The 22,343-nt window shown below is 38.1% G+C and overlaps 2 protein-coding genes across 3 annotated transcripts in view; one reads left to right on the top strand and one right to left on the bottom strand.

The window, feature by feature from the left end:
- LOC124615367 (alpha-aspartyl dipeptidase) overlaps positions 1–18,792 on the bottom strand; it is a 42,449-nt gene extending 23,657 nt beyond the window's left edge. The window contains exons 1-5 of one of the 2 annotated variants that reach the window (XM_047143186.1): positions 18,643–18,792; positions 13,083–13,199; positions 11,022–11,113; positions 5,514–5,668; positions 5,254–5,427 (exon numbers count right to left, since the gene is read on the bottom strand). In XM_047143186.1, the coding sequence (XP_046999142.1) occupies positions 5,254–5,427; positions 5,514–5,668; positions 11,022–11,113; positions 13,083–13,186 (525 nt within the window). In that variant the 5' untranslated portion in view covers positions 13,187–13,199; positions 18,643–18,792. Of the gene's footprint in view, positions 1–5,253; positions 5,428–5,513; positions 5,669–11,021; positions 11,114–13,082; positions 13,200–18,324; positions 18,529–18,642 lie in introns of those variants that run through there. The other variant, XM_047143188.1, reaches the window with a different exon arrangement.
- LOC124615366 (F-box/WD repeat-containing protein 5) overlaps positions 18,762–22,343 on the top strand; it is an 80,872-nt gene continuing 77,290 nt past the window's right edge. The window contains exons 1-2 of the mRNA XM_047143185.1: positions 18,762–18,924; positions 19,006–19,268. Coding sequence (XP_046999141.1) covers positions 19,028–19,268 — 241 coding nt within the window. The 5' untranslated portion in view covers positions 18,762–18,924; positions 19,006–19,027. The remainder of the gene's footprint in view (positions 18,925–19,005; positions 19,269–22,343) is intronic.

Genomic DNA, 22,343 nt, shown 5'->3' with positions numbered 1-22,343 from the left:
CTCCAATAATAAAGCATCTTTCAGTGATACAAGAAGGTCTGGTGTCTTAGAAGGGGAGGGAGTGGGTTCATGATCCCTATGTGAGTATATTCCAGGAACTGCCATTTACAGCCGGTTCCTGAAACTTTGTCTGTAGGCTTTCTTGGGATAGTTTATATCTATCTTCCAGAATCTGCTACTTCAGTTTCTTCAGCATCTCTGTGACACTGTCCCATGGGTCAAATAAACCTGTGACCATATGTGATGCCCTTCTCCATATATGTACAGTATCACCTGTTAGTCCTATTTGCTACGGGCCCCACACACATCAGCAATATTCCAGTTGTGTCAAACGAGTGATTTGTATGCAATCTTCTTTGTAGACTGATGGCATTTTCGCAATGTGCTATCAATAAACTGATGCCTACCATCTGCTTTATCCATGACCAAACCTATGTGATCATTCCATTTCACCTCCCTATGAAGTGTTACACCCAAGTATTTGTAGGAGTTGGCCAATACCAGCTGTGAGTCACTGACATTAGAATCATAGGATTCTACATTTATTAGTTTTCTGAAGTGAATAATTTTACATTTCTGAACATTATAGCAGGTTGCCAATCTTTGCACCACTTTGAAATCTTATCAAGATCTGACCTAATGTTTATGCAGTTTCTTTCAAACAGTACTTCACTATAGAAAACTGTCATCTGCAAAAACTCTGAGGTTACTGTTAATATTGTCCTCAAGGTCATTAATGTACAACACGAGCAGCAAGGTTCCCAACTTCCGTGGGCCATATCCAAAGTTATTTCTACATCTGACAATGACTCACCATACAAGATGATATGCTGCACCCTCTCTACGAAAAAAATTCTTAATCCAGTCAAAAATTTCATTTGACACAATCTTGCCTGATTGCAGTTTTTTTTTTATTCACATTCCATGAAGGCTGCTCTTCGATGAGCAAGCTCCTTATGCAAATCCTCAGAATTGGAAACTGTATGTGCCTAAGTGCAAGAGTCTTAAGTATACACTCACACTGTGACAGATAATGACAATTCCAAGGCTGTAAATATTTGGTGTGAGTCGCCTTACACTAAATAGAAGACCACGAGAGCAATCATTATTCTGTCTAAATAGAACATCCGAGAACAGAATAAAACCATACCTTCCTGTTTTCATGGTAAACTGGCTGTTATTACAAATGAAGTGGAGATATCCAAAAAATCCATTATTTTTTCCTATCCTTGGGGCCACAGTCTGAAAGAATCAAAATACCTCCAAAAACATTTGGTTTAAAGGCTGCTGATTCCAGAACTCTTTCCTCAAAATCCTCCACAAAACAATTGGCCACCTAAGAAGAGAGAGGGCTTCCAACAGAGGTCCTGTCAGTCTGTTCAAAACAATTCTTGTTAAACATAAAATAGTTCGAGATAAGAGCACACTGGAATAAAGTTGTGATGTTTTCCTAAATTTTATTACCAATCAGTGTCATGCAGTCTGCTAGTGGAATAAGTTGAATTCAATGGGAATTGTCTTGAAAAAGATATAACAAGATAAAATCAACAAAACTAAAACAAGAATTATGGAATGTAATCTAATCATATCAGGTGATGCCGAGGGAATTAGATTAGGAAATGAGAGACGAATAGTAGTCGACGAGTTTTGCTATTTGGCAGTGAAGCCAATCGACAATGGCTGAAGTAGAGAAGATATAAAACGTAGACTGGAAAAAAGAAGAAATGTGCTTCTGAAAAAGAGAAATATTTTAACTCTGAATATAAATTTAAGTGTTAGCAAGTCTTCTCCAAAAGTATTTGCCTTGAGTGTAACCTTATGTGGCAGAGAAGTATGGATGATAAACAGTAGGCCTACATACAAGAGAATAGTAGCTTTTGAAATGTTATGCTACAAGAGAATGCTGAAGATTACAAGGGTAGAATGAACAACTAATGAATGATACCGAATTGAATTGTGGAGAAAAGAGTTTTATGGCACAACTCATTCAAAAGAAAGGATTGGTTGCTAGAACAAATGAGACATTAACTAGATGTTAATTTGGTGATGAAGAGTAGTGTGGGGGAGTGGGAGTAAAAATTTTATATGGAGACCAAGGCTTGACTAGAGCAAGCAGGTTCATGTGAATTTAGATTGAAATAGTTATGCATAGATGAAGAAAATTGCACAAGATGACTAGCATGGAGAAATGCAGCTTACCAGTCCTCAGGCTGAAAACAACAACAACAACAGCAGCAGCAGCAGCAGCAGCAATAACAATAACTTAAAGGAATACAGAAACTCATTTCAGAATATTTGAAAAGTGCAGAGAAAACAATGAGAACTATCTAATACACGATGAACTGTAGTTTATGTCTCATCATTAAGACTTACAGATGCAATACATGTTGCTGCAAACAGTACTGCACGCAGTGCAGCATAGCGGTTGTGCCGCTGGCTGGCATTCTGCAGGTCTCTACCAATCTGTAAGAGACTATGTGAGCCACCATGAGATTTATCAGTGATGGAAGCATGTGCCGCAATAGCCACTGGGATGGTACTGATCCTACTAGCAGCAGCATCAATTCACTGAAATGGAATCCACCTCTTGGGAAGGTACCCAAAGTTGACAAACAGGAATCAATGGATAATAGTCTGCACCAACTTCCTCACCTCTGTGCTGTCTCTAGAGCTATGCCAACTGCTGAATCTCCACAAACTGCAAGGTTTCTGGTAGAAGGCATCATTTGGAATCACAGAACACCTTGTGTAATGATCTCTGGATGTGAGAAAGTTTTCCAGTATGAACCTGTATCAAAGATAATTTCATGTTGCAATATCAAGCATCGAATGATAAGTGCCTACCATACACAAACAAATGGTCTCACAGAACATTTTAATAAGACTTTGACAGATATGCTCTCGATGAATGTTGATGTTGAACAGAGAGATTGGGGTAAAATACTGCCTGTCATGATGTTCACAAATAACAAAGGAAAGTAAGACACAATAGGCTTTGCATCATTCTTTCTGCTTAACAGTCACAAAGCTGAAATGACAAAGGATACAGACCCTTGATGCCCAGGAGAAAGACCAAAAGCACCGGATTCTTATACCTGTGCGGAAAGTGGCATTAATGGAAAAGTTACTAAAGATGTACTTTGGGCCATACTGAATCCTTTGTCAGATGTCAAATAAGAAGTTGAGGATTATGACCCTTCATCAAGAAGATGAAAGTGTAGAGGTCTTGTCCATGTTCTCCATATGAAGCCTTCCTGCAGTCCTGACACGCACTTTCACAAAGGGAAACTGAAGACTCACTCAACAACTGTGAATCTTCAATGGGTGGGGGCTACTTTCAACACTTATCATAGTGCAGGGGATAGGACAATGCGATCAAAATACAAAGATCTACCAGTGCTTCCATAACAGGACCATTGACAGTATACAGATCAGGATGCTGCAGCTGATTCCAATAACAGCTTCTGAAACAGTGATGCTGTTTCTCCAAGAATGGAAGCAATTGTGTGAGCTGTGCCACATGCAGTGTGACTTGAGAACTAGCATTGCTTGCTGATGTGCTGCCATGTTGCCAATCAAACCAAACCACCTGAAATTATTGGTTATTTAGTAATTATCATTTCTGGAAAGTTCTTAAAATTTTTTATGTTTGTATATTCTGGAATACTTGATTTTGCTCGAATTGCAGCATGCTCTGCCCAGGACATCAGCTCTGGTTGCATATTCATGTTCGTAATAATCATGCTCACAATGCCAAGTGTTGGACTTCACTGATAACCCTGCTTTCAGATTTGTATTTGATTCTAATTATGCCATAATAATATCATCTATATATTGATCAAGTAGTAAAGGAAACAAAAGAAAAACAATGGAGTAGGAATTAAATCCATGGAGAAGAAATAAAAACTATGAGGTTTGCCGATGACATTGTAATTCTGTCAGAGACACCAAAGGACATGAAAGCACAGTTGAACGGAAAGGACTGTGTCTTGAAAGGAGGATATAAGATGAACATCAACTTAAGCAAAATGAGGATAATGGAGTGTAGTTGAATTGGATCAGGTGATGCTGAGAGAATTAGATTAGGAATGAGACACTTAAAGTAGTAAATGAGTTTTGCTATTGGGGAGCAAAATAACTGATGATGGTCGAAGTAGAGATGATATAAAATGTAGACTGGCAATGGCAAGGAAAGCGTTTCTGAAGAAAAGAAGTTTGTTAACATCTTGTATAGATGTAAGTGTCAGGAAATCTTTTCTGAAAGTATTAGTATGGAGTGTAGCCATGTATGAAAGTGAAACATGGATGATAAATAGTTTAGACAAGAAGAGAATAGAAGCTTTCGAAATGTCGTGCTACAGAAGAATACTGAAGATTAGATGGGTAGATCACATAACTAATGAGGAGGTACTGAATAGAATTCGGGAGAAGAGGAATTTGTGGCACAACTTGACTAGAAGAAGGGATCGGTTGGTAGGACATGTTCGGAGGCATCATCAAGGGATCACCTATTTAGTATTGGAGGGCAGTGTGGAGGGTAAAAATCGTAGAGTGAGACCAAGAGAGGAATATACTAAGCACATTCAGAAGGATGTCGGTTGCAGTAGGTACTTGGAGATGAAGAAGCTTGCACAGGATAGAGTAGCGTGGAGAGCTGCATCAAACCAGTCTCTGGACTGAAGACCACCACCACCACCACCACCACCACCACCACAACAACAACATCCTTCACATAGTCTTCCGTCTTCAAGTTAGGTTTAAAGAGTTTCCTCTCCTTATTCTTCCCTGGAAAATTTTCCCATCAAAGTTCTCTCTGTCTAGTACTTTAAGTTTGTTGCTAATACCTGATTGTGAAATACAGACTAAGTAAGGTGGCATATTTCCACTTCTGTTGTATTACTTTATTGGTACACAGCTAGCTTCTGCCTTTTAGGGTATTTTCAAGTGATTTTCTGCAGTAGAAAAATGTTCTAAATGCATTAAAATATCATTAGCTTCAAATTTACATGTTCTAGTCAGTTTGGTTCACACATACGCTGTCTTGTCAGTTTGACATTTGAATAAGGTGCCTTACACTGGAGTAATATTTTGTGTCAGTTGTTTTCATGATTGCACAGAACAACTTCATTGGGTCATTAAGCTAAGAGGTACTTTTCACTAAAAGGAATACAGTCTCTATCTCCGAAATCAAAATGGCAAAGCAATAAATTATTTTTAAAAGTGATACACTTCTAAGAATTATCAAACACTTACCCCCATGTGCTTGGAAGAAGGGTCAGGGTCCAAATAATGTGGATTGATATTAAAAGGTACAAGTGAAAGTGCCTGGAAAGTTGGTGGATACACTATAGGCATATCATTTGTTGTGCAAATGCTGACAGTAGCAACATTTGTTCCAGCACTACTTCCTATGTAAGGCATCCCATCCTGGAAATTAAACAAATAAGAATAACTGCATTTTGTAGTGAGAAGTAAACTTTCAAAAGGTTTCATATTATTTAAATTGTGAGTACCTTTAACACTCTTTGTTGAATAGGTTCCACAATTTTGTTGTCATATAGGCTCTTTAGTAGCTGAAAGGTATTTCCTCCTCCTATAAACACAGCCTCTGCCTTGGCTACTGCTGATACAGGATTATCCATTTCATGAATACCTTTAACTTTGAAGCCTATTTCAAAAAATTAAATTAAGTAACAACAGTATATGGCAAAATGAAAGCCTAACCATACACCTATCAGTGGACACCAAACTCACAAATGAAATTTAAAATGTATGTGGCTGGTTAGATGCAATTGAAAACTAACATTTGAACTCCAGAGCACAGATTTATTTCTTGCAAATCAAAAATGAACAGGAAGGCAGCCACTTGGAGGGGAGCTGGAAGAAAGGAAGGACAGGAGTGGCTAGTAACCCAAACATTCTATGGTTCATGGTTTGATCACAGAAACTATTTCAATTTTGAATAAAAATCATCATCAATGGCAGCTGAAAACCTCTGTTATACAGAAATATCCTCATTCTGTCAACAGACTTGCAAAGAGGACGAAAGAGCAGATAGAGGCTTGATGTACACTTTTGCCCTTGGAGTGGAAACTGCTCCTAGCGGGGAGAAAAATGAACAACATGAAGCTGCAGAAGGCAATCCCTGCATTAAAGCCACATCATGTGTATTCACAGGGCATATAGCCTACAACTGGAAAAAGTGTCATGATGATCTCTACAATGTCAAAAAAAATTAGTGCCCAGCCACTCACAACTCCAGTAGGGGACTGCCATGGGGGAGATTAACACAGAGAAAAGATTGGGTAACCAACATACAGGAGTTGGAGTATGGAATTTCAGAAGTCTGAATCTGATAGGGAGGCTGGAAAATCTGAAAAGGGAAATGCAAACATTCAGTCCACATGTAGGAATAATAAGTGAAGTAAAACGCAAACAAGATGAGGATTATTTTCATCAGAATTGACAGCAAACTGATGACAGAAATGGCAATAGCTTAGGTACACACACAAACAGTAGATGAAGAGACAGAAAAATCGCACAACAATATAAGTGTACCCATTCAACAGGACAAGGGGGGCCATGTCCCCTCCCCAACTCCCTCCCCCTAACTCTTAGGGAAAGGAAAAAATATAGTATTGCCAAGCGTCTTTCTGTGAAGATAATGATTTAAAAGTTGGTATTATGCTTGTTTTTAGCAAGCTCAGAATTGGAACTTTTTTGTGGCTACTTACAAGTCGCCATTTGTCTTCCAAAATATTAAAAGTAATCCATACTTTCACGTCTAAGCCCCCTCCCTCCCCTACATCCATTGCATGGGTGCCATTGTGATGATATGAAAAGCATAATTCAGTATGTGAAAGGAGGTGAAAAACTAATAATCATGGGTGTTTGGAACAGTGTGGAATGGGAATGAAGAGAGCACAGAATTACGGGGGAGAATATGAGCTCAGAGCTAAAAAAGAGAGAATAGAAATACTGGGTTCTGCTGTCAATTTCATTTATTGATAGCAAAGACATTTCTCAAAAATCAGAAAAGGAGAATGTACACCTGGAAAAGGCCTGGAGACACTAGAAGATAGCAAGCTGTGTTACATCATGGTCAGATAGAGATTTCAAATCAGATATTGGATTCCAGGCGCAGCCAGGAGCAGATATAGACTAGTCATAATTTAGTAATAATGAAGTGTAGACTGAAGTTTAAGAGAATCATCCAGAAGAATCAACCAGGAAAAAAGTGGGAAACTGAAATACTGAGTAATGAAGAGGCTTGTCTGAAATGTTCTAAGGCTACAGACACAGCAATAATGAATGCCACAATATACTATTATTCTCAATGAAGTGGAATCGGAATCTCTACAACGGGCTATCACAGAAGTTGGAAAGACAAGTACAGGTACACGGAAGGTAAATGAAAAGCTATCTTGGGTAACAGAAGATATACTTCAGTTGATTGATAAAAGAAGGGCATATAATGTTGAGCAAAACAATGGAACACAGTAATATAAGTCACTTAGGGATGAAATAAGGAAGTAGTGTAGGGAAGCTATGGCAAAATGATGCAGGAGAAATAATCTGAAAAAAGGAAGACTTGTCTGAAGAACTGATACAATACATAGAAAAGTCAAAACAATCTTTGGTGAAATTAAAAGCAAAGATATCACTATTAAGAGTGTAACAACCATTCCACTGCTAAGAAGAAAGCAGACAGGTGGAAAGAGTACACTGAAGGCTTCTACAAGTGGGAGAAACTCTCTGATGACAAAATAGAAGAAGAAATGGGAGTTGATCTGACAAATGTAAGTGATGCAGTATTAGTCAGATTCTGACAAAGCTTTAGACAACTTCTGATCAAATAAGGTGGAAGACATAAATAAAAATGATTTGTAAAATCACTACAGGAAGTGGCAACTGAATGACATTCGATTTGTTTTACAAGATCATTTACTCTGGAAACACTGTCAGACTCCTGGAAAAATATCATCCACACAGTCTCAAAAATAGCAAGGGCAGATAAATACAATAACTATCACACAATTAGCTTAACAATTCACGCGTCCAAGTTATTGACAAAAACAATAAATAGAAGAATGAAAAAGAAAACTGAAATTCTGTTAGATCACTACTAATTTTGTTTTAGGAAACATAAAGGCACCAAAGAGGCATTTCTGATTAAAAAAACCTTCATAGGGTTTGTTGACCTAGAAAAACCGTATGACAGTATAAAATTGTGCAAGATGTTTGAAATTCTCACGAGAATAGGTGTAAGCTATATGGAAAGTTGTAAAGATAAAAATGGAAGACCAAGAACAAATGACCGGATTAGAAACAGTATAAGAGAGAGATTTAATCTTTCACCCCTACTGTTCAGCTTATACATCGAAGAAGCAATGATGGAAATAAAAAGAAAGACTGAAGAGTGGTATTAAAATTCAGGGTGACACAATATCACTGAAAATATTTGCCAGTGACATTTCTATCATTAGCAAAAGTGAGGAAGAACTGCAGGACTTGTTAAATTGATGAACTGTAATCATCACACACTGCAGATTGAGAGTAAACCAAAGAAAGATGAAAGTAATGGGTAGTAGAGAAATGAGATTAGCGACACACTTAGCATAACAACATCAACATGAAGTAGAACAACTGAAGGAATTCTGCTATCATGGAAGGAAAACAACACATTACGGGTGATGTATGGACACGAGAAGATGATTAGCACAACCAAAGAGAGCATTCCTGGGCCAAAGAAGTCTACTTGTATCAAACACAGGCATGTATGTTTGCAGTATTGTATTGGATGGAACTTAATCACAGACTGTACAACAACAGTAAACGTGCATTTGAAATGTTGAAAATGGGGTGGACTGATAAATGAAGCGGTTCTCTGCAGTTATCGGTGAGAGAGGAGCATGTCAAAAACATTGACAAGAAGGAGGGACTGAATTACAGGTCACGTGTTAAGACTTTAAGGAATAACTTCTGCGATATTTGAGGGAGCTTCAAATGATAAAAACCGAAACGGAAAACAGAGACTGGAGTATATCCCGCAAATAACTGATAATGATGGATGCGAGTGCTACTTTGAGATGAACAGGTTGGGACTGAAGAGGAATTTGTGGTGGGCCACATCAAACCAGTTACAAGATAGATATTTTAGAAAAAGTGACTTGGGTCAATTCATATGAGGTAGATTACTCTGTTAAATATGTGACACAGATAAAAACATTGCAAATAATGTTTATATTATTGCACACATTAGGAAAAACCGAGCAATGGAAAATCCAGGATAGGATGGAATAATGATGATTTTATGAAAAGGACAGAGTGCTAGTCATGATGTAGCAGGGACACTGAGTCGTAGGCAGGCAGCACTAAAAAAGACAACAAAATATGTGAGCTTTCAGCCAAAAGGCCTTCTTCTAAAGTATACAACCTACACACATTCAAGCAAGAACAACTGACACACACACACACACACACACACACACACACACGAAACCACTCTCTGGGCAAAGTGTCTGGCCTCTGTGGCCAGAGACAGTGGTCATGTGGGTATTAGTTCTTGCATGAACGTATGTTGCCTACTTTAGAAGAAGGCTTTTTGGCTGAAAGCTCAGACATTTAGCAGTCTTTTTAGTGTGCCTGTCTGCAACTCAACATCTCCTCAATATGGTGAGTACAAACACGTTCTTTTCATAATATTGTCATACATTAGGGAAGGAATTTATGGTTCTTTATGCCAAGTGCTCTTGAATGACACAGTTAACTTCTCAGTACAATGTAGCTGGATAGATAAAAAATCTACTCACCAAGCAGCAGCAGGTGAACACATATAAAAAAAAAGGTTTTACTTAGGCAAGCTTTCAGGGCCAGTGGCTCCTCCCAGCAGAAGGGTTGAAGTCATAGGAAGAGATGTGAAGGAACAGGTGCAGAGAGATTTAGGAAAAGCGGTAAAGTTTGGAAAAGTCATCCAGTCACCCAGAACACGGGTCAGGGGAGAAGTCTCCCCTGACCCGTGTTCTGGGTGACTTTCCTGAACCCTACCCCTTTTGCTAAATTTCTCTAGTTATTTTCCTTCACCTGTCTTCCTACCCCTTCAAACCTTATGCTGGGAGAAGGAGCCACTGGCACCAAAAACTTGCACACCTAAAACCTTTTTTATATGTATGTTCTCCAGTCGCCGGTTGGTGAGTAGATTTTTTATCTAGTGAATTACGTTAATTGTCAAAAATTGATTATTTTTCACAGTTAACATCTCAGATTTCTGAGACAACTTTTTTTTAAAAAGAAAAAGTCTTGGCTTACTTTATGGTATACTGGAATATAAAGGGCCTTTGTTTCTGTGTTGCAGATATTAGTTTTAAAAAGTATGGAGCAATACTGACATCTTATATATTTTGCTCACCATTTCATCATTTATATCTTTTCACAAAAGAATTTTCAGCAAAACACACTTAGCAGCAAGTGTTTTACATGAACCACATGAGAGACTTGTATCTACAAAGTATAATGTTGCCCTGTATCATCATTAAAACAAGCTTCTCAGCCCTATAATGGCAGCAGTTCCAAGATCTGGTATTAAGTATATGATCCAGAAACATATTGCAGCTGCCTATTTATTGTTCCCAGAAAGACAGGATTAGACTGATTAATGTGTGCAAAGAGGTGTTTAAATAGCTTTCTCCATGTGTTCCATCTGCGGATGGAATGGGAAGAAACCATTATATATAGTAGAGTGGTGTGTACCCTCTGCAATGCTCTTCAGAGTGGTTTTCATGCTACCATGCAGAGATAAGAATGGTACCAGACAATGAAAATCTTATACCAGATCATTTAGAAATTCTTGCTAGGAAGTAATACATAATGCCAAAGAAATAATTTTCAGTAATATTTCTGATGATAATATTATACTAACTGCTGGAAAACTGTCACTGGTACACACCCTTTTTTTATTTTTTTGTAAATAATACTACTATTGCAAGAGAATATATTAACCAAATAAAGTAAATAATACTCACCAAAAGTTTCTAATGCTTTCCTTGCTTTGTTAGTGTAGGCATCATAATCTTTTAATGCATAGGGAATGAATAGTATGTTTGACACATTCCACCTGAAAATATTGAATTAAGCTTTTGAAGAAACCAAAATGTGTTTAGGATAGTTTCAGTTCAAGATCTTTTCAGTGAATTCCTCTTCTGACAGGCAGCACAAAATGTTTACATTCTTGTTCACCATTATTACTATTATCGTACATTGTACAGGTAAAGTCAGTGGCACACAGCCCGCAACTGAGCTACTGGCCTGACTGTAGGTAGAGAACAGCCTCTCTTCCCAAAGTCAGTAGGAGGGGAAGGGTGATGGACTCATTGCCCCCCCCTCCCCCCCCCCCCCAAAAGGAAAGATCCCAGGTACTGCATTCATTTATCATCAGACTGAGTGGGCCTGAGGCTGGAGCAATGAAAAAGCCCTGCCCCTATCCGGGATTGAACCCTGGATCTCCAGGGCTCGAGTCCTGTGGTCTATCTGCTAGGCCAAGATGGCCAGCATTACTACTAAACCATTAAATGACAGTATCTACATTTGCAACTGTTTATTCTTCTCTGCCTACTGTAACATCATAAGCTTCAAATGTCTATATCCTAAGAATCTGAGAAAGTGTTCTGGCTCCAGTGTCTAACAACAACGGGGTATATGCAAGACAGGTTGTTAGTTCATATTCTCTATGTGGTTTTGATTTCTTTCACTTTCTGAAGACTTAGTGTTAGAATTTCTTAGAGAGGTGCTCATATAGGTTGTGTAGCCCTTACCCAAGGCACCTTCTCTAGAGCTTATTTCAACTATCTTCTAAGCTTCAGTACTCTAGCAGCATTGCCCACTCCCCCCCCCCCCCCCCCCCCCTCCCCCCGCAATCCATCATAATTGTGAATTATGAGTTTAGTTTACTAACAGTGGTACCTACTAATTTTATTTTAGTATATTTTGCACTTTTGGTGGTATTTGTATAGGTTTAGCATGGACATGGTTCTTGAAGTTCTGTAGCTTGTGGGCTGTAATTATAGCTCAGTTGATTTTGAGAAAGTTTTTGAACAATAAGTATTAGCAAACTATACACTTTGGTCTAAAATATTTAAAACAATCAGGCTCAAACTTTCTGTCAATACGACACCTCTGTCACAGTTTCAGAATGAAACTCGTCTGGGATCTTAACAGAAGCTGTGCTGTAGTTCTCAGTGTCTTGAATAGAAGTGTTATTTATGTGCAAGGGAGCCCATTCAGATTTGTACTTGCATTTATTTGGCCCAGTAAATCTTACATTTAATGAATACTTTTTTTCCATTCTGATGCACCACTAAACCATTTTAGCTAGCAAATTTCAATTAAAGATATGAATAAAATAATATTAACACTTACAGACTTTACATGCTACAAGTAGACAGTCATATTTACACAATATTTTTTTTAACTGATAAAGAATGTGGCTCACACTCTCAATGTCTACCTGCTCACAAAATATTCAAACCTAAATTAGATGAAATACACAAACCTATTCACCATTGCCATTCTATTCCTGCTGTCCCCTTCACCTCAAAGTGATCTTCTACAAACACATTTTTTAACTGGTAAAGAGTTATGTCACTGCTTCAGTATATGTTTTTGTATCATTATTTGCCTCTTTAATCTACCTTATTATTTGTTTCTTTTTCTCCTGCCATTGTTTTATTTGAATCTTGCTATATATTCAGCTTATCACATTTTGCATTACGTTGGGCCTTTGTCCTCAATTTTGGACCTAATTTTCTATTCTGGAAAGTAATAATGATTTTCACATAAATAAAAAATATCGAGTTTCATGGTGATTTCATTTACATGTCATAAATTGGCTGGATAAGTCAATTCATGGTCAGAGTATGAGAAATGCCTACCGCCCTCAAACAGGATGAAGTCCATTACAACAATGTTATTCAAATGAACTGTGTTCATTATTGCTCTACTTTTAATTAATATTTATCATGCACAAGAAATGTATTAAAAGAACAGCACTTTTGATTTAAAATGCATAACTTCTAACATGTACATACTTTGATAAGAAGGTCTTTATATGTTCAGAAGCATACTGCAGGTATTCTGTTCCATGAACAGTTGATGTTGACAAAAGCAGTAAGTTTTTTGTACAAGCAGCCATTTCATCAGCAATTCTGAAAAACAGAAAAAAAGAAAAAGTAAGTAAATAAATAAATAAGGCAAATTCCCTCAGAATTCTTACTTCATACAGAACATTAATTATCAACATCTTGAAATTACTGATACAGAGGACACTGATTTCTACTTATGATTGTAATCTGTTGTTTCTTTCTCAAAGTAAATGAACCTTACAATAACCAGGTCACTGCAGGAAGAAAGTTAGGATTTAATGTTCCATTGATGACAAAGTCAGCAGAGACTGAGCACTAGCTCAGATTTGGATAAGGATAGGGCATGAAATTGGTTACATCCTTTATATGAAACCATCCCAGTATTTGCTTTAAACAATTTAGGGAAACCACAGACTTTGCACATTTTGCGATTAGGTGAGAATGTGGGTCTTCAACCATAGTGCAACTACAACAATAACTAACACAAATGCTTGGGTTTATCAAGAGCTAATGGCAGCAACATTAAAGGCAGTAGAAGATTAGGGAATATAACAGGTACTACTTCTGTGCCACACATGTTTGTATTTTTTCCAACCTTTAACAAACAAAGTGAAGAGTGGGACACGTACCACCAACAATTGCAGTAACATTTTACGGCTGGCCAGTTTCCAGCATAGGAAGACAAAAAGCCATATTCTTGTCAGGAAATCCCGAACTGCATCGCCAAATACAAAAACCTAGAGCCACCAATGAACCCAATGACACGTTAGTTGCTTATAATATTTTCTTTACTATAAGAATATTTTTTGATGAAGAAACATGTTACTGCAGCCATAATAGAAACTGACAGTGAAAGATGCCCCCCTCCCCCCCCCCCCCCCCAAAAAACCGTCTTATGTAGAGTAGCCCACTGACCTACATGGATTAACTAGGTATTACAATTTTGACTGTATACGCAAACCTACTCTGACAATCTAATTGGGGATGTTATAGTGCATCTTACCACCAGCTGCACTGAGGAGGACTCTGATGGAAATAAAATGAATAGCTCAAACTTGTGAAACTGCCTGCACAGTCCAATGTTTATTTACAATGGAAGATGATGTCACTGCAGTCAGCTCTCTGGTGCCAGTCAGGCAGGACTTTACGCAATTTCCAGTGGGGCTCTCATCTCCTCCATGGACCATACTTGCAACAGCTGTGACAAGTAACATCAGCAGCAGTGCCACTGCGTGGCTGTAAACATTGCTTCCTTCACACAGCACATGCCACCATCAGAGTGAGGCATGTAAAAAGTGTGACAAAAAGGGTCATTTGAAAGTCACATTTTAGCAGCTCTGCTGCAAATGCATCCCAACCGGTGGAAGTTCGTGAATTGAGTGAAAAGCCTAAAGAAGCGCAGACTCCTTAGAATGCAGCCCAGCCATTGTACTTGATGCTCTGTAACAATATAATGAGAAGGAAAGTTGCTACTCATCATATAGTGGAGATGCTGACTCGCAGATAGGCACAACAAAAATGTAATATTGCTACATTCCATCCAGGATTTTCCAGTGCTTGGTGCTTTCATAGGCAAGTGCTAAGTGAAGTTACTCCTTGAAAATGGTGCTTCTGGGTCCTTGCTCAATCAACCCACTTGCTTAAGTTTAGGGTCGCTGCCTTACAAGCAATATAAACAAACTTTTGGGCCTATGGGCTCCATTACACCCCTTTACTAGGAAAAGTTCCAGTTTTACTCACTCACAACCCAGTCACACATCCAGCAAATTTCCTTGTGGTGGCTGACCCCAAAATGGGTACTTTTGGGTTTGTAGTTCATGAAACAATACACGCCATGGAATCTGAAGGACCTTGCACCAGTATAAAGACACTCTTCTCACTTGGGTTAGGGAAGGCAACTAATTTTGAAGTTCACACCACTCTTAAGGGGATGACTAGCACATGCTTCTTCAAATTTTGTCCGGTGGCCTCGGTTCTAAAGGATGCCATGAAAACAGAAATGGACATATTCACTTATGAATAGGTGTTGATGTCTATTCCTCATAGTCAACAGGCCTCTCCACTGATGACAGTAAGCAAATCCAATGCCACTTTGAGGCTTTGTGGTGACTTTAAAATGATGATAAATGCAAAAGCCGAAGTGGGAACTTATCCCCTACTGACCCTGAACAGACTGTTTTCAGAATTATGCCACAGCATCTTATTCAGTAAAATCAGTTTTGCAGAGGTTTATTTTTAAATTTCCTTGGATGCAGCATCAAAAGTTTATCTAATGCTCGATACGTCATACAGCATTTACCATTAAAATCGGTTACTTTTCAAAATATCGTCACCCCCCCCTGCCATAACCAGGCCGACTGGGACATGTTCCAAAGATGAGTTTAGTGTGACAATATTGACTCCAATATTGTGGATTTTGTCTGCTAATGTAGATGACCCCAAAGTGGATGCTTTGGGTTTACAGTTCATGAAACAGTACACAAGTCCAAAGAGTAATCACTAGTAAACCAAATCCTTAGCAAGAACCAAACCAACAGACCAATAAGAGTGCACTTCCACTGCATTAGCACTGTAATAGTGTTACAACTGGCTCAGACCGGCCACAAGATGCCTTATATTCAGAATTCAGGTAGGTGCGGCCTTGTCAGAGAGTGAGAAGGCCTATGGTGTAGTGGCATTTCACCAGTTGACAGTAATGTTGCATCAGCTACATAGTTTCCCTAGTGAAGACACACGACCCAACTACATGCCCTCCTCCATGCTATCCCAAGCAGTAACCGTCAGGAGAGAAGAAGCAGGTGTGTATAGGCTGACAGAGTCACCACTGGGCAGTGGTGAATCCTGCCTAGTCATCGAAGATGGGGTGTCTGGGAAACCTGCTTTCTTGGATCACTAGACAACATTCAAACAAATCGTATTAATGAATTTTATTACAAAAGGAAATGATTACAATACTTAACTTTGTGTTAAACATATGTGTCACAAGTAAAGGGCGGCAGACAAAATAAGAAACCTAAAAATTCTGAGTTTGAGTCACATATAATATATGAGGAAAGTAATAAGCTTTGATGCTTCATGTACTTGCTAGTCTTCAAGCTGCTGTAGAGCTAGGCCACAACCAGTCGAGCACTGCTCTTATGTTCTCTTCGTATAGAGGCCGCTGCTGTTGTGTTGTCATCCTGGAGAGGGATCGGTCAGTGTACAACTGGCCGATGTCTTCTTCACAGCCCTCTCTGCTCTCTCGTTCTCGACTGGCTTGATGGCACTTGACTTTATGCCGTAACAGGAAGGATGGTGTATCAGTATCCATGGGCATCACTGCAGAAGGCCATGGCAGGACAAAATTCAGTAGAAGTTGCATGAACTGCCATGAGACCAGAGTCTATGAAATTGTAGAAATTAGAGTGCTACATCCTCCAAACACATGGTAAAGAATGGTAGGTTGCAGGAAAAAATGGCAAGCTATGTAAAAAGTTTCTACTTCAGTCTACCTATGGTTACAGCTACGACAAAATACAATTATGACAACTAAGTTATCTGATCTGCTGGCAGTTTAGAATGCCACATTAACTGAAGGCTACTGCCAGTGGAGCAGTTTCATAGTTGCCCTCACTGCACCCTCTTGGGCATACTGCACCCGCCACTGATGCAAACTGTTGCTGTGGCCTCTTACTTCCAGATGGGGATCCTTGTAAGGGGCCCCTAAAATCAGATGCCACACAACCTTGATCTGTTGAATTATTTTCACCCACCACGGGTCACAATGTATACTAAGACTTTCACCCATGGCCTTGTGTGGTGCCACCAAAATTAACTTTTTCTTCGCCATTATGGTCAGCAGCTGCTGGCTTCTCCACCTCCGGCAGACACTCCAATATCATGGTGGCTCATGCAACTTCCACTGAATCTTGACCTGTCACAGCCTTCCATAGCGATGCCCATGGACACTGATCCACCATCCTTCCAGATGATGGCTCCATCAGATCACCTGCTTATTCTCTCCTGGTGATTGCTGCTTGAGGGGGATGGAGGATGGGATACAGTGGCATCATTTGACATCACTATGAAAAGCACCTAGCTGGTGCAACATTACTGTCAACTGGTCTAGTGCCACTACAGAGAACGTGCTTGTCACTAGGATTGCCTTCTGACAGAGGTATGTCTACAAGAATCCTGCATATGAACCAGCCCATGGCAATCTGAGCTAGTTCTAATTCTATTACAGTGTTGATGCAGTGGAAGTGCATACTGGTTGGTCTATTGCTGTAGTTCCTGCTGTGGACTTGGTTTATCAGTGATTACACTTTGGACTGTGTTAGTAACTGGTTGGACTCTTGACACTGCATCAACTGGGCTTTGGCTGGATTGCTTACTTAAAGATAGCATGCACTGCTTCATGAGCACTCTGTAGCATATCTCAAACTGTCAAATAAACTGGGTCGAAAGTCCAAAATCAAACAATGTCAAACAAGGAAAATCCAAGATTGAATGTAACAATAATATGAAAAGGAAGGCAGACTGGCTTCAGCTACCTGAGACTGTGGTCATGTGTGTGTGAGTTGTGTTTGCATGAGAGAGAGAGAGAGAGAGAGAGAGAGAGAGAGAGAGAGAGAGAGTGTATGTGTGTGTGGTCTATTTTCAGTCTTTTTGGTGTGCCTATCTGCGACTAAGCATCTGCGTTATATGGTGCATAGCAACTATCCTTTTCATAATATTGGATCTAATCTCTATTAGTTTTGAGTGTAGATCACCTTTCCTTGAGGCCATGAAACACATCAGTGAAATAAAAATACATACAACACATTTATGAAATAAATGATATTCTAAAGTTCAGTCCAAAGTGGTTCTCGAGGCTGTGGAAAAAGTAAAAAAGAAATATTTTTTCATTTAAAATTTCACTAAAAAGTTTACAATAAAAATTTACAAGTATACATATTAATTACAAATGAAAAGCACAAGCCATCAATTATACATGCTTAAGTGCGTATGAAAGATCTTAGTCTACTGTCACCGAACACTGTCAAAACAAAAATCGTTTTTATCTCTTTATTACACACATCACATTACTGCATTGAAGCTGTGTCACAGTCAAGTATAACATAGCATTCATGTAATATGATACATTTAATAATATTTGCATGGAACAGTTCTGGTATGACATTTTTCTAGGAAATTACTGCGGACTTACCACAACTCCTATAGTTCCTAGAAACAAAAACGACTGCGTGTTACAGTTCGTCAGTTTCCTACTCCTGTGTTAATACATGTAACAGATGATAATGATTCATCCCCGTGAACAAGGTCCGAAACATTATCGGATGGACACAGAACATTGAAAGAAAATATTAGCTGTCCCTATCTTATGATGTATTCGGTTCCGTAAGTTTTGTTTTCACATTGTGTGTGGAGTCAATCTAGACTTATTATTAAATATAATTGTTGCATTTAGAACAAATAACTATTGTATATCACTGTTACCTATGAACAGAGAGAGTACGAAACTTACCTAAATTATTTACCACATGTGAAAATTTTGAGTTATGTAAATACACGCCCCCTACAGGTGACACGAGACATTAAATATTATCTAATCCGAACTCTCGCACTCCCATAATGCAACAGTTTGTTTGGAAGCGATCAGCTGCGGAACAACGAGACAGCTGTTAACGTTAGCGAAATCGCAAAACAAATTAGTAATGAGTATCTGACAGCGTAGAGACAGGTAGTGTAGTATCGCCTGTCGAGGAAAAGTGAGAATCTTCAAGCGGCTACGTTAATACTGAATACTGTATGCCGTCTAGCAATTAATTTTCGCAATGCTGAATGTCGTGCGCTCTTTTAAGTGAGAGTAATCAAAATTATATTACAGCCTTTTTAGTTGAAAAGTAGAGATGTCAGACACAACTGATGAAACAATTGACGCGAATGAAAGCCAAGAAAGTGATGATGAAAAGTGGAATTACATTCCAGATACAATTCTGCTTCATATCTTTCAATACCTTACAGCAAGAGAATTGCTTAATGTAGGCTTGACATGCAAGAGGTGGTTGAGTGTATCCTACGATGAACTTTTGTGGAAAAATTTGCTTTACTCTACCTTTAAAATCGATCGTTCGGTTGGGATAGCGCCAGGTATGTGCGAATTTATTATTTGATTTTCTAACAGGCTAACAGTGTACAAAGGTGCTTCTTTTCATTTAAATAAACCCTCCCAACAAATAACACTATATATTCCCATATTCTTTCTTTTTAGATTATTCTTTTCACTACTACTGCTATTACTATAACTAGTAGTTCTGAAAGCCCATTTTTGTGTGTTACTTTTTGTTGATAATAGAGTTTGCACAGAAAGTATTGTGATCCCTAATCAGTAATTACGAGATAGAAGGATTAGCATCTTATTTCTGTTTCCATCCAGATATATTTGAATTGTCATTAGCCTTAAATGTAATTTAAATAAATAACTGATAACACAAACTTTCAAATCTGGAATGAAAACTTCTCACAGAGCCTAACACAATTATTTATGTGCAGGCCCTATCCCTGAGCAGGTTAGATCTTTGAATGCAATCCATTTTTAGTTGTGTATTCTTTAATAACCCATTCATTTGCACATTGTTCCACAAGTGGAGCAGCCACTGCAAAGAAACAACCAATTTAGTAGAGCTAATCTATTCACACATATAATCTTGGGAATTAGATCTCCTACTTCTAGATACTTTATTCTATGTTGTTGCAGAAAAAGAAGTACTTTATAAAAAGAACCTACTGCTGTTCCTCTTAAATTATACAGCTCTTTGAATGCAAACTATGTATCTATGTAACTTTACACAGAACACACATCAGCTATGCATGTACTGGGAAATTTAAAGCCTGGATAATATGATCATCAGTGTTATGTAGAAATTTCATCCCTAAGTCTAAATACTCTGATGAACTACAGGAGTATCAGCGTGCAAGGCACTGTCTTCATTTGCAGTATTTGAGGCTTTCAAATTTCTTTCCTACAGTTTGATGGCAACCTATTACAGACTTTCATACCATAATATATTTCTTTGTGAATCCTAGATGGAGATGAATAGTCTATAAGAAAATTATACTTATTTCTACTGTTGTGGTTGTGTGTTTCACAGCTCACCTCAAATTCAGTTTTATTATCAGCCATAAATACCCTTATGAAGTAAGTGTATAGGCATGTAGGTATAAGTATCCCAAGAACCTTGGAAAAGCAAGATGTGTATTTACATAATATTGTTAATATATGCTCCTGTAGATTAAGTATTTCCTTGACCTTAGCTGCAGTGCTACAGGTGATTGTGCCATAGGACAGTAGTGAGTTAAAGCATGTAAATTATGCTAGCAGGCCCATATGCAGATCAATACAGTGCAAAAGATTTCTAAGAGCAAAGTAACCAGAGCTGAGCTTTTTTGTTTTGAACTTAACCATTTGCTGGTGACACCTGTGTTTATTGCACATCAGTTTGCTTAAAAACTCCATAATTGGCATTTCATCCAGTGTATCCCCATTGATCACTACTTCTGGTGGCTGTAAGTCATTTTTATATTCTTAGGGTTGCATAATATAAGTTTTTGCGGGAATATGACCCTGGTGTTCAACTACAATGGCAGAAGAAGAAAAACCCCTTCAAATTCTGAAAACCAGGACAGTGTGATAACTGGACCATAACATGCCAAAAACAAGGGAGACCACAATGCACCAACGGAAGAAGCTGCGTATGCAGCATTAACTGTAGTATTTGAATCATCACATTTTAAAATAAAAGTAGGAAGATCACAGTGTGTAGCAGAAGAACCAGCTGTAGCAGCATTAAATGTAACAAATGAAGCATCATACACAACACCACAAAAAGAATATGAAAGACATCAAAGTACAAAAAAGCAATAACCAGCAATGACAAAAATTGCACAAATAGAAAGGAAACCAACATGGGCTTCACAGAGAGTACGAGCAGTTCCCCGGTACTTAGCAAAATATTTTTTATTCCACAGCCAATGAAAAAGAAGAAAGAGAAGAGGGACAAGATAAATAACAATGAACACACTGTTGGTCACAGGTGGGCCTCCAACCACAAGAGATTTTCAGCAACTCGGGCATCATTAAAAGGAAAATAATATTACAGTTCTGTACCAAAACCTTCAGTACCTAGGCCATAAAAAATTAGTAGTGCTCCAGAGTGAAACACAAGCAGATATATTATGCCTTAGTGAGCATGGGCTAAACGAAGTTGAAGTTTGCAGTCTAATAATAAGATTCTGTGATCTGATGTATTACTTCTGTAGATCAAAATGTAAAGATGGAAGTGTTGCTATGTACAAGAAAAAATTGGTACTCTACAAAATACTGAATACTGTAAGTGTATAAACTTTCCAGCATACGTTGAAAAATGTTTTGAAGTTACTAACATAATATTGAAGAACTAAGAGTTTTCTATGTATACAGGTCTCAAAGTGGTAATATTGCAACATTTCTGAAAAAAGCCTATCAGAATTATTACTGAAGTTTAAAGGGAATGACAACACAGTATGTGGAGACTACAACATAGATGTGGAAAAAGAATCAAAACAAAAACAGAAATCAAAAGAAACATTACTACAGTGCAATGTGAAAATAATACTAAACATACATACAAGAGTGACTGATAAAGAGTGCTACCTTGTTGATAACATTATCAATAATACTGAATGAATGTGGAGAAAAAGTTTTGCAAACAGCAATCTCTGATCATCATGGGTTAATGTTTTGTATCTAGAAAACTAGGAGTTCGAAAACAGAAATAAAGCAAGATGAGAGAACAGTCAGGATTAGAAATCTACGAAACATGAACTTTTTAAAATAACACTGAGGAAAGAAGATTGGACAAACAATGTAAGCACAAAGCACTAATTAGAAGTATGGTGCCTTTATCTTAGTACTGGTACAGGCTAACAATAAGAGAAGCAAAAGCCAGTTCAATAAATACTCACAGGAAATTCAAATCATAAAACAGCATGGAACATAATCTATGCTGAAAGGTGTAGTCAAAAGAGTGTGAATAACAGAAATTTGATTGCCATTGAGAGCTGATAACATTATAGTTACAGATGGCACCAAAATTGCGAATCTACTCAACAACAATTTTATCAGTGCTTTGCATAATTTGAAGTGGGAAAGAAATCGTGAGGAGTCAAATGATTCTAGAACACTTG

This window comes from Schistocerca americana, chromosome 5, assembly GCF_021461395.2.
Source record: "Schistocerca americana isolate TAMUIC-IGC-003095 chromosome 5, iqSchAmer2.1, whole genome shotgun sequence".
In the NCBI taxonomy this organism is placed as follows: Eukaryota; Metazoa; Arthropoda; class Insecta; order Orthoptera; family Acrididae; genus Schistocerca; species Schistocerca americana.
This window is presented reverse-complemented; position numbering and strand designations above follow the sequence as displayed.